We start from the raw sequence: 14,434 nt of genomic DNA, 5'->3' as shown, positions 1-14,434 counted from the left end.
CAGCCCAGGTTCAAGACCCGAGCATTACGCAACGGGGTGAGCTCCCATTACTTATCCCAGCTCCTGCTCACCTAGCAGTTTGAAAGCGTGCAAATGCAAAGAGATAAAAAGGTACCACTTCGGTGGGCAGGTAATATAGCTTTCCATGCACCTTGGCATGTAGTCATGCTGGCCACATGACCACGGAAGTGTCTTCAGGCAATGCTGGCTTCCTTGGCTAAAAAACAGGGATGAGCACTAGAATCCTAGAATCAGACACAACTGGACAGGGGAAACCTTTACCTTATCTTTATCCGGTGTCAGAGCTAAGAGAAGAGATACTATGAGGCATTTGTATTCCTTCCTTCACATAGACTGCATAAAGTGCCGTAATCTGGAGATACAGTTTGCTTATTGCACACAAGGACTCCTAGATTTGTAAAATTCTGTGAGGCAAGAAGGAACAAGATAACAGAACATAACAATATGTCAACATTCAATCATAGGTTGCATATAACATTCCATTTAACAGTAGAAAAGTTATTATTACGAGCATAACTTACATAATCTGACAAAAATGTGATTCAATTCCTTTGAGAAGTCATTGTTTGAATTTTATGTTTTGCCATAAGAGAAACTGAGCATACTTTTGCACACCAGTATTCATTAAAACCTCTTCATGGATTACTGCCTTGTCGTGGCGAAGGGGCTTGCGTAATTCAATGAAGCTATGAGCTATGCCGTGCAGGGCCACCCAAGATGGAAAGGTCATAGCAGAGAGTTCTGACAAAACGTGATCCACTGGAGAAGGAAATGGCAACCCACTCCAGTATCTTTGCCATGAAAACCCTATGGACAGTACCAAAAGGCAAAATGATATGACGCTGGAAGATGAGCCCCTCAGGTCAGAAGGCGTCCAATATGCTACTGGGGAAGAACAGAGGGCTAGTACTAGTAGCACCAGAAAGAATGATGAGGTGGCTGGATGGAGTCACTGAAGCAGTAGGCGTGAGCTTAAATGGACTCCAGAAGATGGTAGAGGACAGGAAGGCCTGGAGGAACATTGTCCATAGGGTCGCGATGGGTCGGACACGACTTCGCAACTAACAACAACATTCATTGAAAAGTTGTCTAAAAAATTCCAGTTTAGAGCAATTCTCAATTTTGCAGCCAGGAGTAAGAATACAATAAGGATATTTCTGCTTAGTTTAGAATTATCTCCCTGGTGAAAAGGGAAAGGCTTCCCTTGTCCACTCATGTCCGACTCTAGGGCTGGGTGCTCATCTCCATTTTCTAGCCAAGGGAGCCAGCATTGTCTGAAAATGCTTCCATGGTCATGCGGCCAGCTTGACTATATGCCGAGGCACATGGAACACTGTTACTTTCCCACCAAAGTGGTACCTATTTATCTAGTTGCATATACATGCTTTTAAACTACTAGTTGGTAGGAGTTGGGGCAAGAACAGGAGCTCACCCTGTCATGCGGTACTTGGGTCTCAAACTGCCAACCTTCCAGTCAACAGTTTGAGACCCAAGTACCAGGTGACGAGGTAAACTCCCATTCTTGCCCCAGCTCCTGCCAACCTAGAACTTCTATGTAATAATCCCAATTCTAGAATACCTTCTACTTTTGCTTAGTTGTTATTCTGATCCCTTTGAATGGGGTCTTCCAATAAGGTACCACTTACATAAGTCCTCCGCATGTGAAAAAAATGTTCCGATTGCAACCCCTCCAGCGTTCGATGAAGGTTCTTAAAACATCATAGTGGGAAAAGGGAGAAGTGCTGCTTCCCCAGAGCAAGTCAGAGCACTTGATCGGGCTTCCTTCTCCAGATTTTTCTGCCTCCAGGCGATGGCCTCATTCTATGCAGGAGTTTGTCGTGAAACATCTCTCCCTCACACCTTGAGGAAACGCAAGCAAGCTGAGAGTAAAGAGGCCATTAGCCTTGTGGGGTGACCATTGAGGTGAAAGAGTAACCGAGAACTTACGTCTTGCCAAGGTTTTCTTCTTTTCCTCTGCTTCTGTGTAGGCACATCCAAGAAGTAGTCAGCCTGCAAGCTCAGCAGAACAGGGAGTTGCAGGAGCTATACGAACGTCTCCGCTCCATCAAAGACGGCCGGTCAGAATCCTCTGACATCTCCCTGCAACTGTCGTCCCCGCGACGGCCTAAATCTTTCAAAAGCAAGCTGCGCAGTCGGCCGCAGTCTCACTCTCATGTCGACAACGGCATTGTTGCTGCTGGTAAGGAAATGCAAGTGGGCGCCCTACACAAGCTACAGGGGCCTTTTTGAGGATTGGTTAGGGGTTCCCTAATTCAGGACAAAAAAGTTGAATTCACTAGTTTGTTACGTCTGCCAACTCAGAACTCTTTAAGACTCTGCCACCTGGCTGTCTGCGCTTTTCCTCTAGTCAACTAAGACAGCTTTCAACCTGGATCTTCCTAAACAGATGGATGCCTATTGATTCTGAATGCAATGCGTGCCTTCCTTATCACCCCCACACCCAGCTGTAGCATATGCTATTTTAGATGCTTCTGATTGTCTTTCCCTTCTCTGCCACCCAGAATGCTGTTGTGCAACCACTGCTGCCTCTGTGATTGACTATCAGTTGAGCATTCAAGCCCATTTGCTGCACCAGAGCTGTTCACAAGCAGAAACTAACCAAGGTATTTGCAAATGTTATATATAAGGAGGGCAATTCAGATGCTAAACTTGCTTATTGCCATTTCCCTCTTCCTCCTCACGTAGAAATGGGCCACAAACATTTGAATATTTTGTTAGAGTTACTGTTATACTCCTCCTCCTTCTACTTTATAAGCTGTTTAGAGTTCCACTGTGACTGAGGCAGCCCTATACATCTTAATGATTAAACAAGAATAATAGACATGGGGAGGTGTAGTCTGCATGTAGGTCCTCATTATGACAGGTTATGCATCTGAAATTGGTTGGCAAAGTGGCTGATTTTTGCTTGTATGATATTCTCTTTCTTTGGGGAATTTGGGGAAGTTTTAACGATGGAAGTGCAAGACTTTGAGGAGAATAAATGCTCTCCTTCTCTCTCTTAAAACCACCCCAGCCTTGCCGCCCCAAATAAAATTAAACATGGGCAAATATGTTCACCCCCACCTCTTTTGGATGACAGTATGATACTGGAAGACCTTTTCCAGACCACAAATAGAGCAAAAGAAGGGTTTGCATGACTCAGAAGTTGGCTTGTCACTCAGCTTCAGTGTTTTGATGCAACTGCTTGAAGAGTAGTACCTTCTAAAACCTTGCTCCTTCTTAGAACAACTCTGCATCGTGAGTAGCACTGCCTCTTGTCAGCAGACAACAGCCAGTAAAAAAGGAATGTTCACAGATGATTTGCATAAACTGGTGGATGACTGGACTAAAGAAAAGGTGGGAAACTCCCTCATCAAGCCAAGCCTCAATCAAATCAAACAGAACAAGCACCGGCTGGATACTGACAGCTGGAGCAAAGTATATGAGGTAAGAGGTCTTTACCTGCAAGCTCTCAAACTCGGCCCTTTTATGACTCATGGACTTCAACTCCCAGAATTTCTCAGCCAGGCATGCTGGCTGAGGAATTCTGGGAGTTGAAGTCCATGAGTCATAAAAGGGCCGGGTTTGAAGACCCCTGCTCTAGAGTTTGTGTTGTCATTAGATTCACCTTTCTCAACCTGGTACCTTCCGTGTGGGCTGGGTTTGTAACTTCCCAAATTCCAAAACGGCTGCAACCAAAGGGAAATCTGGAAATTGCAATTATCCTCCCCTAATTCAAAGGAGCCTGGTGTAGGGTATTGGCTACGGTAGATACCCTTCAGTGTAAACTTGCACTGTTGATGACTTGCGGTGTAATTTGATCTTCATCTAATAGTAGATGAACTTCATCTATAACTAGAGTTGGGAACCCGCGAGTGAAATCTACCACAGAATGATAAATGTTTCGAGTAGCCAAGACAATTTGTGAAATGTTGTGGCATGACCTGAAACACGTTGTTCAGCTTCCAGATACCTTCAAGTGAATGTGCAAAATGGATCGAGAGGCATGGAAAACATTTCTTGGGAGTCGATACGTATTGCTAAAGAAAGCGCCACCAGTTAATAAATGGAAAACACATTTTTCCACTGATAATGGTGAATGTTGCTTCAAGCACAGTGTAAAACTATGACACTTGTATGTTGCCTGTTTAACTAAATTCTCTTTATTAATAGGTAGATGAAACTTGGACCACATTATTATAAAATTATGGTTAATTCTAAAGGGTTCAAAAAATTTCTCTGGTCATTCTAAGGTAAACTAAAGTCATTGTCCTGATGGGGTATTTTTAGGCCCTTCACATATCCCTCTGATTAAGCAATTTTCACTGTATTTTATGAAGTCTTCTCAGGCAGACAAGCCATTCTAAGCATTAAGAATAGCTTGCTATTTTTCACCAGAGTTTACACTGGGGTCATCCAAAAATGCATTGGAAAAACTCAAACCTATAGATCCCCTATGTTGCTAAGGCTATATATTCTTCACAGTTTCAGACCTAATATACCTCAGTGGCAGGGAGACATAAAAGAGAATGCTATTGTGCCTATGACCTGCATTTCAACTTTCCCAAAACATGTGGTAGATCACTGGTGGAGGGGGGGGAAGGGGGAGAGATGCTGGAATAATTCTGATTCAACCAGGTTTTTCGGTTTTCTGTGATTTGTTGGATAGCTCATAACCAATAAGAGATTACTTTTTTCCCCCTTTGAGTACATTGTCTCTGTTTAAAGTCCAGGTGCCCTATATGAATGGGACAGAAAAGCAGAAGGGTTGCGCACAGCCTTATGTTATGAATAGCTCTGGGAATGGTAAGCTGGGAGTAGGTACTTAGAAAGGAAGTAGTGCTACTAGGATATTAAAACCTGAAAGTTAAAAACTCCACTGCGTGGTAACGTTTGTTCAAAAGTGTGCACCTTTCACTGCATCTTCGGTCTTCTTCCATGCTCTTCTGTTAGCAGATACTGTATTATTTAAAATTACTAAGATGTACCACAGGCAGCTGCTGAGTATGTTTCCTTGCATTTAAAATAGTTTCTGTTTTCCCTTGTGTTTAAGACAACAACATCTACTGTGGGCTACACCTCCACATGGATTTCCTCACTTTCCCAGATCCGCGGGACTGTACCAGCTGCTTTACCCCAAGGACTTCCCCTGTCACCCTTTTCTGGCACACTATCGCCATATGGAATACCACATTTGTGCCAGTATAACACCATCGCGGGAACAGCTTACCCAGTGCAATGGATGGGCATTTCTGGGACAACTCAACAATCTGTCGTGGTCCCTGCCCAGACAGTGGGACCCTTTCAACCAGGGATCAGCATGCCAGCATTTCCAGCGTCACCCGTGCAAAACCCAGCTCCCGTTCCCCCAAGTCCCAAATGAAGATGGATAGCAAAAGGATGCTAGTTATGGGGACTGTGCCTATCTCTCATGACTCCATTCCTCTGCCTTGCATTCTGCTGCCTGGATTTGGGGGTGAATTCCCCAGTGCAGTGATGTGGGAATGGTAGGAGATTGTTTTTGCATTCTCCTCTTTGAATACTTGATTTCATTTTCTTTAGGGGATTTTTTTAAGTACTTGAGAGAGCTTTGGCCTGTGCATCTCTTTTGTTCCTGAGGTGGACAGCATGCCATGTGCTGCTTATTAATAAGCCTTCCCTGTCATTCCTGCCCTGTATCCCTTGTTTGCTTTTGTGACAACTGTTTTTGAAGTTGGTAGTTACTCTTCTTGGATTGTACACTTACTAGCATTTGAATTAATTTACAGAGTGGAAGGGATCAGCAGAGAAGAGTGACATTTATATTTGCATTATTGTTATGTTTCCATTTAGTTTCATTGGCAGCTCAGACTACAGGTTAGCTAAGGATTAAAAAAATATTTGTAGTTTGTTTAGTTGAATTCTATTGTAAACTCTTCTTTCCTCTGTCCCAGAGATAGGCCTTTTGGAAGTGAAGCACTGCTGAAAGAAGAGGCATATAGTTGCTGCCTTCTCTTTGATTTGGGAAAGCTGTCCTGGACAATTCAGAACTAGTATTTGTAGAATGCAACTAGATGTCCTTACACACACTGTATTCAGTAGATACATTGGAATGTTGGCCTGGTTTATTGTACCTGTGTTTGGGACTCTTGAGTTTTTTAAGGCTTATTTTGCAGCTGATACAAATCTTACATTATGGAGTGGGTGGGGGGAGGAGGTAGCATTGGAAAGGGTGGGAACTAGGGCTGGGGGACTATTGTGGGTCTTTTTTTAAAAATTGTCCCATCTTGGCCATTTTCGCATCATTTGTAATCCATATTCAACATTTCTTTAGTTGTTGGAAAAAGATTATAAATTGAAACAGGGTCTAGTGCACATAGTTTTTGCATTTAATGGATTGCCTTACAGCAGATAGTGAAATACAGTCTCCTAGTTTAGATGCCTAGTGTTGTTTCTCAGAGCATTAAAGTTTTTAGTGTTTACTGAATTTGATTGCCAAGGTGCAAGATCCATCTTTACATTTACAAATTTAAGAAAATTCTACAGGTATGTATGGCAATAAGGATATGGTGCTGGAATCCCATGTGGCAGGCTTTCTGTTTTTTAGTTACATCTAGTGCTGCTAATTGGATGTCATGTAAAGAAAAGTCTAAAATTTACCAATTCAAAATCCTTAAAGAGATATAAAAAATTTGCTAAATAAAGAGGCATGCTCCCTTGGAGATGTATCTCTCATATAATCACTAATTTTAGCAACTGTATTTCACCTGCCATGTGAATATTGCCGTTATAATTTCATCTTGATAGAGAATTGGCTTAGTTTAACGGTACATGTTTAACTTAATCGGCTGTGAACTACCAGTATGATGGAGGTTATAATTCACTGGAGCTAACATTTCTTGTTTTCTATAATACACAATCAGTTTATTCCTTTCTTGTTGGAAATTGTATTCTTATGTGCATTCAGAGGTTGCTTCCTTTGTTGCAAGTCTTTCAGGCGCTTGCTGAAATAACATCTAGCTCACTTTCCCTCTTCTTTACTTTGGAATGAAAATTGCCATGCTTTATTTTAAATCCAGACTTAAATGACTTGTCTTTTGGATATTAAAACTGCCATTTTTGCAGCTGTCTGATATTTTGAGCAAGCAATAGGTTTAATTTCATTAAAATTAGACAGTCTTTAAACTTCAAGGTAATTGAATTTTATCTAAAGGACCACATTTAGTTCTGAAATTAATATACCATTTGGTTTAATGGTACTGTGGCCAGGAATATCAAGAGCTGCTGCAGATTATTTTATTTAAATCAAGCTTCAGACACCAGCTACTTGTTTTTCGTAAAACAGCATCTGTAGTCTTAGTGATATATTACAGACTATATTTCTCCCCTCTGCATTCTGGACAAAGATTCTGCTTACTGTTTAATGCAGCCTCTTTGTTCGGCCTGCAAGATTTGCAGTGCCTTGTAATGGATAATCTTAGTATCTTTTCAGATTTTTACTGGAAAGTTGAAAAAAAATAGTTTTAGTCTTTTGATGCTTGAAAAGTACATTGCTGATTTGCAGCAGTAAAATCATATATAACTTAAAAGTTTCAGTTTGAAGAACTTAGGCAAGAACAGTGTTATTTTTTTTTTAAAAAAAAAAGACATACATATGATTTGTGGGAAAATCAGCGGAGCATTTCCATGAGCAGAAGCAGTTTCCACTCATAGAGCAGTTGAGAGGTGATTATACCTCTTCCTACAGCCCCATCTGTGCCTTTATAATCTGCTCCGTAAGGAGGGGAGGGGGCACAAAATGAGCAGACAGCTGATTATATGACATTTAATTCCATCTTTTTTTTTTTACTTTCCACTCTTTTAAATAAACTCTTATCAGCAATTCACTTTGACTTGTATGAAAGCATAAAATGTTGTATTCTAGTTTGCTGTTATGTAAAAATGCGAACTGCTAGGAAGTACCCACGAGGGTCTTAAAGGCTGATTTATCTATATGAAAGGTCCCTAGCTCATTTAGCTCTCTCAGGCACACAGATGTTTGAATTGTTTTTCTGTTACGAAGTTAAAATGTGGTGTAACACTGGTGCATTTGTGCAATCCTGATTATTGAGTAAACCGTAGAGTATACTTCAGTGTTGTAGGGAAACCAGTGTAACAATAGGAGATATATACGTATATATATCAGGGTTACGTTGCTGCTGATTTTCTGTAGAGGACAGGGTCAGTTTAAAGTGCTGTATGGCTAGGTGCAAGGGTATACATCGAATTTCCACTTTCCCTACTTCATAAAATAGTCTCTCCTTGCTGCTTTTCTCTTGGTGGAATTTTGAAACCAGGGTATTCCCACTTGCAAAAAGCAATTTTGAAGAGAAAAATTGGGCACCGTTTGCCTTGCCCATGCCTTTTCTAATTCAGTTCCTGATTTTCATGTAGAACTGGCACAACCCATAATCTGACGTAGTTTGTCTCAGTGGAGAATTACAACATATATTGCTTCTTTATTTTAAAAAAAAATGTAGACAGCACAAACAGAGACATGAGACTTTTAGTTTATTATGTAAAAAACAAACAAAATAAAATACCCTGGAAAATGCCCTGTTTAGATCAAATTAGGCTACACAAAAAAGTTTAAAATCCTGCTTATACTATTCAAAGTATGGAGCCTGGGACTTTTTAACATCAGGAAATTATACAACTGAACAATGGTAGGCAAGGGAAAATAAACCTTAATTTACATGGATCAACTGTTAGATTTACGTAGCCTTTTTTCTTCTTGGGTGAATTCAGAAATAACTTGGAATTGAATTTAAGCAGAAATTTGGCATAATACGCATTTTGCAAACAAGGAGAACAGACCTGATTCCTATTTTCTGTATGTGGATAGCAAGAGTGAGTGAAGGAAATGCCTCTTAAGTAAAGCTTAAGATACAGATTTTTTACAGATTTAGTCTTTTCTTCTTTTGCTTTAAGTAGAATTTCCTCACTGTTTTATAGTTGACAGGAGCAGGCTTTCTTTGAAGCCTTGAGGAGTTGGGAAATCCTTACCTGATTTTTCTTTCTACTGTTAAGAGAATGAAAGTGATATTCATGAAGTAACTTGTTTGACACTTCAAAACAGTACGTGTATCTGTAATTTCAGTTTAAGCTGGAATTAGATGCTAAGTGGTTGCTGCTGATAATCACATCCATACGTTCCCCTGCTTATTATTTTCGAAAGCCTTACCAATATAGAGCGTATGATCTAACATAATTATGTGCTGAGATTCTTCATTTCAAGTGGAAAAGCATAATGAGATTGTGTTACGCTGTGGAGGGGCGGGGACAAGAGTGGCATCCTTTTATAAGGAGTGGCATCCTTTTATAAAGTTTACTTCCTGTCTTCAGTGGCCAGAGTTCAGAGAATGTGACATGGCCAATGTGTTAACTGTGATGTGGATAGTAATTTAACTCTGCCCCAAAAAGTCTCGGAGGCTTTGATTTCATAGGTTTTTGAAACACTACCAAAAACTTTGTAAACACAGGCAATATTAGTATTACTATATCTTTCGTTTGGGGGGAAAAAAATAAGAAACCAGATTTTTTTTCTAGTTGGAGTGCCCCCATCTTTGAAGTTATGTAAAGCCACCGGCAATGGAGGAAACATAGATACTTACTATGTTTGTGTATTTTTGAGTCTCTGCGTTTAATGTGAAACATGGACTGCCCAGTTTTTCTTCTCTTCCCCGTTGCTTTCATTCTGTTTCTTTTTGAAGCACGCACCCTCTTAAAAAGAAATCAAACTGTGAATTTGGTTTTGGGGAATGTTTTGGAAGGCACTTTCCTGCTGTGAAGCTTGAGCCTGAGCTTGTGTGATATGAATGGAATGTATAATTTTAATAACTTTGTGGGTTTTTAGTAGTGTTCAAACTGAATTGTTTTCTTTGTTGAAATTTCATGTTTCTTACCTACCTCATTTGTTAGTGCTGTTTAAATCTAGGCTGTGGCATAAACAATGTGTTCTACTGTTTCTGTCTGTTTAAATTCGATACAGTGTTTTGACACATGCTTTTTCCTCTCACTCTCCCATTTTTTTATTTTTTTATTTTTTTATTTGTAACTTGGCACAAGCAGCTCATTCTGTTTGCTGTTTTACGGAGGATGTTTAATGTTCACAGAGAAGATTTAACAAGTTTATTCATCAACCTGAGTATAACATAATGACAGATGAATGAAAAGAACAGCTCCGTGCATTTTTTCTAGTGTATATTCCAACTGGTTACAGCAACTTAGCAAGGAGTGTGACTGCCTCATCCGTCTTCCATTACCCAAGGTACCACCATCTAAATGGGAAAACAAGATTTACTGTCTTTAGGAAAGAATTTCTCACGCAGATTGCTTGGAAGGAGTATAAATTTCTTAGATGTTAGATTTGTTAGTTCTTAACTGAAGTTGATGGATCAATGGGAGTGAAACCATACAGGCTATAGGTTTAGCCTAAAAAGCCCCACTACAAATTCCTTTTATCTTATCCTTCCTTTCTGGTAAGCATATTGTATTTTCTGTTTACATTAGCCCTAGATTCAAGCATGATTTAATGCTAAAAACATGGATTGCTGTTCAATCCTTAATAAATCTATTACAATTAGTGCTTACATTAAGACTCATATAAGGAATATGTGTGTAAGTGGGAGAATACCAAACATGGATTCACGTCTTCGCAAAGTGTAAGGATCAGGTATGTTTCACTAGCAAAGGGACTTTACACAGTAAATTTAGGAGAGAAAACATGAAACCACATTCAGGCAATAAACTCATATTCCTTTTTAATTCTGAAACTCAGAAACATTGCTATAAAAATTCTGTCAGTTTCCAGACTGCATTTTCAAGAAAAACCAGTCGATTTAAGTAATATTTTCTAGTTTATTGGTCCAGTTGAACATTTCACTTACAAAACTTATACAGCTAAACTTACTTTAAGGGATCAAACAAACTTTCATCATTTTCCTTTAAAAAAAAGAAAAGAATTGTGATTATTTTGAGTAGCAGAATTAACTCTCAGAACCAAATACCATATTGCATTTATACAGTTATTCCCAATGTATACAATATATGTTATGATTCTAGTGGCTGCCTTAGAATTAAACTGCAACGAACAAGAGTCTTAGCATACCTGTTTTTAACTAATTTCTTTGTGCATATACATCTCCTTGAAGTTAATGGAACCGAGCCAATTTAAATTAGCAGTGGTTCTAGCATTTAGCATGCCGGAAGAATTCGATCATTTCTTAATAGTTTTCTTCCTTCCATTACAATAATTATAGGAACTTCCTAAATTGTTCATGTCATTATTTCTTTGATTGCAAGAGTAATAAAGTATTGTTTGGGAAGCCAATTCTCAGAGGAGGAATACAGTTGTAGCAAGTACCTTATATTTTACAACATGGCAGACTGTTTTTCTATAATGAAATGATCCACATACCAAATATTAAATAGCCCTCAGTGATAGGCAGTGAATTACAAAACACTTCGAAGTCTGAATGTGTTGTTGCCTTTTAAACATCCAGCTGATCCTTTGAGGCTATCTGTCCAGCATTTTATTAAGCTATTTCTTCTCTCATTTCCATTGAGAAGAGAAGATAAGTGCAGGAGGACAGCAAATAGTATCTTTGAGAGTTGTAGAAATGTACATCCAGGTTCTGTTAGACATGAAGTTAAGAACATGAACAGCTGGATAGTAGAGCTCCTAGTTGCTGTGGATTTAATTTACTTCCAGGTACCAGTTTCTGTCCCACTTTTAAAGCATCCTAAGCAGGATGTTTATGGTTCCTTGTTATGGTTAATTTAGGCCACACAGTTATCCCTTACTAGTTGGGTGTGGTGGTCACATTGGAGGTCCTGTGGTTCTAAAAATTATAATACAACAAAGGACTTCTCTATTTTTTAAAAAATTGTATCCTATTTGAAGAGAGGCCTGTTTTGTTTTTCCCCCCTTTATTCTTTGCTAGAACTAACTGAAGAGCATGTGGGCCTATAATGTATGACAACGTGATCAGGTATGTCCTGTGAATAAATGTCTCCTTAGATTTACACAAATTGGCAATATTTCACTTTCAGAAATTCAGAAATCGGAATTTTCTTATGTCTCGGTGTGAATTATATCATAATGTAACATCGTAGGACTTTTCAACCCATCAACTTGGCATTAAAGCTGAGATGTTTCTGAATAAACATAGAATGTGGGTGACCTGTTCATTATTAGATGGATGAGGCATCCCATTCAGTTTTTTAAAAAAACATAGTCCTAAAACTTTATGGTAGAAAACAAATGTCTTTTATCAGCAGTTGTTTCCATGTGTTTTTAAATTATTTTTGCAAGCTGTGAGTTGACTTCATTTGTACACAACCATTAACAAATATTTTTTTAAACTGTTACAAAGGAAAATAAAGGCTGTGTTGGGAAAAAAATGGCTGGTCTTTATTGCTAAAATAGGAAACACAGTGTTTCTTAAAATGCATGTTTATAGCAGAAATCATACCTTTCTAAGGGTGTAATTGTATTTATTTACCCAAATTTACAAACTGCCATCAAAAAAACAGGAAACAAAAAGTTATCTTCCTATCACTACTTTTACCATGATGCCAAGAACTTGGCAAGATTTAGTGGGGGGTAGTGTGGTAGTTCTGCCAAGGACTATTCTCCATTCTTACAAGATAGTTGTTAAGGTGCTGCAAAGCCTTCGTTGCATTTGAATACTCAATTTTTAAATGGCTATTTTGTTACACAAGAGTAATAAAATGCATACTTGCTTCTCTCATCATGCTAATCATAATGGCTTGCAAAATCCCCAATGACCTGAGCTTGTAGTCAAACCAAACAATATAGGATTCCAGTAACACAGGTTAGATTCTTGGTGAAGTTAGGGAATCCAGAAGAAAACCAGATAGGAAGTCTTTGAATTTACTTCAGACTGGGAGACTTTGGGCAAGTCAATCTCTCTCAGTCCAACCCACCTTCCGGGGTTGTTGTTGCGGGGGAAAAAAAGGGAAGAAGTATAGTATTCACCACTATTAGTTATTTATAAAAAAATTAATAAAGGTGGGATAAAAATCTAATAATTGAAGGATGGTATAAAAGCTGGAACATAATGGTATAGAATCGAAGCAGGCACATTTACAGTAAAATTGAAGTCAGAAGCTGTGAGGTGTACTAATGAGAACAATCTATAATAACTGGTGGGTCCTGGCAATTCTGCCCTGTCCTCGATAGTTTTGGGTGGTTAATAATTCTCTCTCCTACTGGCAAAGCTCTGGACTCTGGGCAGCGTTCATAATGAAAAGGTTAGTATAAATCAGGGGTCATCAAACTTGGCCCTTTTATGACTTGTGGACTTCAACTCCCAGAATTCCTCAGCCAGCAAAGCTTTTCAACCCATCAACTGGGAATTCTGGGAGTTGAAGTCCACAACTCATAAAAGGGCCAAGTTTGAAGACCCCTGGTATAAATTATGAAAATATAGTGAAGGAGCTTTAAGCGTTGAAACACTTCTTCTCATTTAGCTAAGCTAAATTTATTTAAATTTTAAATTTATTTTAAATTTATTTAAATTTAAATTTATTTAGCTAAGCTAAATAAGCTAGAGCACATCCTGCTGCTTCTGACATCAGCTGTATTTGAAAATGCCAGCGCCGTCCCCGGTTTCCTTTGGCTGGAACATTTTAAATAAGATTTATTCCCAAGGTTTGGTATGGAGGAGCCGGGAGGCGGGGGAGAGACTGCATCCCGAGAGCGCGGACGTGGACTGGGTTGTGCCGCAGGATCAAATGGCCTTCCGCGACGAAGGGTTTCGAGGTCGGAGCAGAGCTGGAGCTGCTGGCTCGGGAGCTCTGCTGGTATCGCCGGTTTTGATCCGCTCTGCGCAACCAGGGGGCGCCAGCTAAACATGGCGGACCGCGCGAGGCTGACGAAAAACAGGCAGCTCCGCCGCCTTCGGGGTGCGCGCGCGCGTGTGTGTGTGACGTCCGAGTAAGCCAGACTGCATGGGAGGATGGGTAGGCCCCGCGAATTTTTAAGAAAAAGGACGCGAAAAGAGGAGGGCTGAAAATAAATGTCACTCTTCCTTTCAACATGGCGCCCGGGACGACGTTCTGGGGACCGGCGAGGTGGAACACGTCTGAAACCCTGGAAAAGGGGGTGACAGACTACATCCCCCAGCATGCCAAGCGCCATGCTAATATGGCCGAGCCGCAGCTCGAACGAAGAGCTTGCCGTTCTTTCCCCTTCTTAGGTGGCGGTCTCATCCCGCGTGTAGAACTAGGACTAGGTCAGGGGTCGGCAACCTCGGCTCTTTTATGACTCGTGGACTTCACCTCCCAGAATTCCTGAGCCAGCATGGCTCAGCTTGGAAACCTCTCCCTTTCCCCTCAGCATGGCTGGCTCAGGAATTCTGGGAGTTGA

The 14,434-nt window shown here is 40.0% G+C and overlaps 1 protein-coding gene across 2 annotated transcripts in view; it reads left to right on the top strand.

Annotated features, from left to right (window-relative positions):
- The window catches only part of WNK3 (WNK lysine deficient protein kinase 3), a 94,239-nt gene extending 88,808 nt beyond the window's left edge, over positions 1–5,431 (top strand). For both annotated transcript variants that reach the window (XM_083356718.1, XM_083356719.1), the window contains 4 exons: positions 2,010–2,221; positions 2,544–2,645; positions 3,266–3,468; positions 5,075–5,431. In XM_083356718.1, coding sequence (XP_083212844.1) covers positions 2,010–2,221; positions 2,544–2,645; positions 3,266–3,468; positions 5,075–5,404 — 847 coding nt within the window. In that variant the 3' untranslated portion in view covers positions 5,405–5,431. The remainder of the gene's footprint in view (positions 1–2,009; positions 2,222–2,543; positions 2,646–3,265; positions 3,469–5,074) is intronic.
- The last annotated feature ends 9,003 nt before the right edge of the window (positions 5,432–14,434 follow it).

The sequence above is a fragment of the Vipera ursinii genome (assembly GCF_947247035.1).
Source record: "Vipera ursinii genome assembly, chromosome: 2".
Classification (NCBI taxonomy): domain Eukaryota; kingdom Metazoa; phylum Chordata; class Lepidosauria; order Squamata; family Viperidae; genus Vipera; species Vipera ursinii.
Note: the sequence above shows the minus strand (reverse complement) of the source record. Positions and strands in the feature narration are given on the sequence as shown.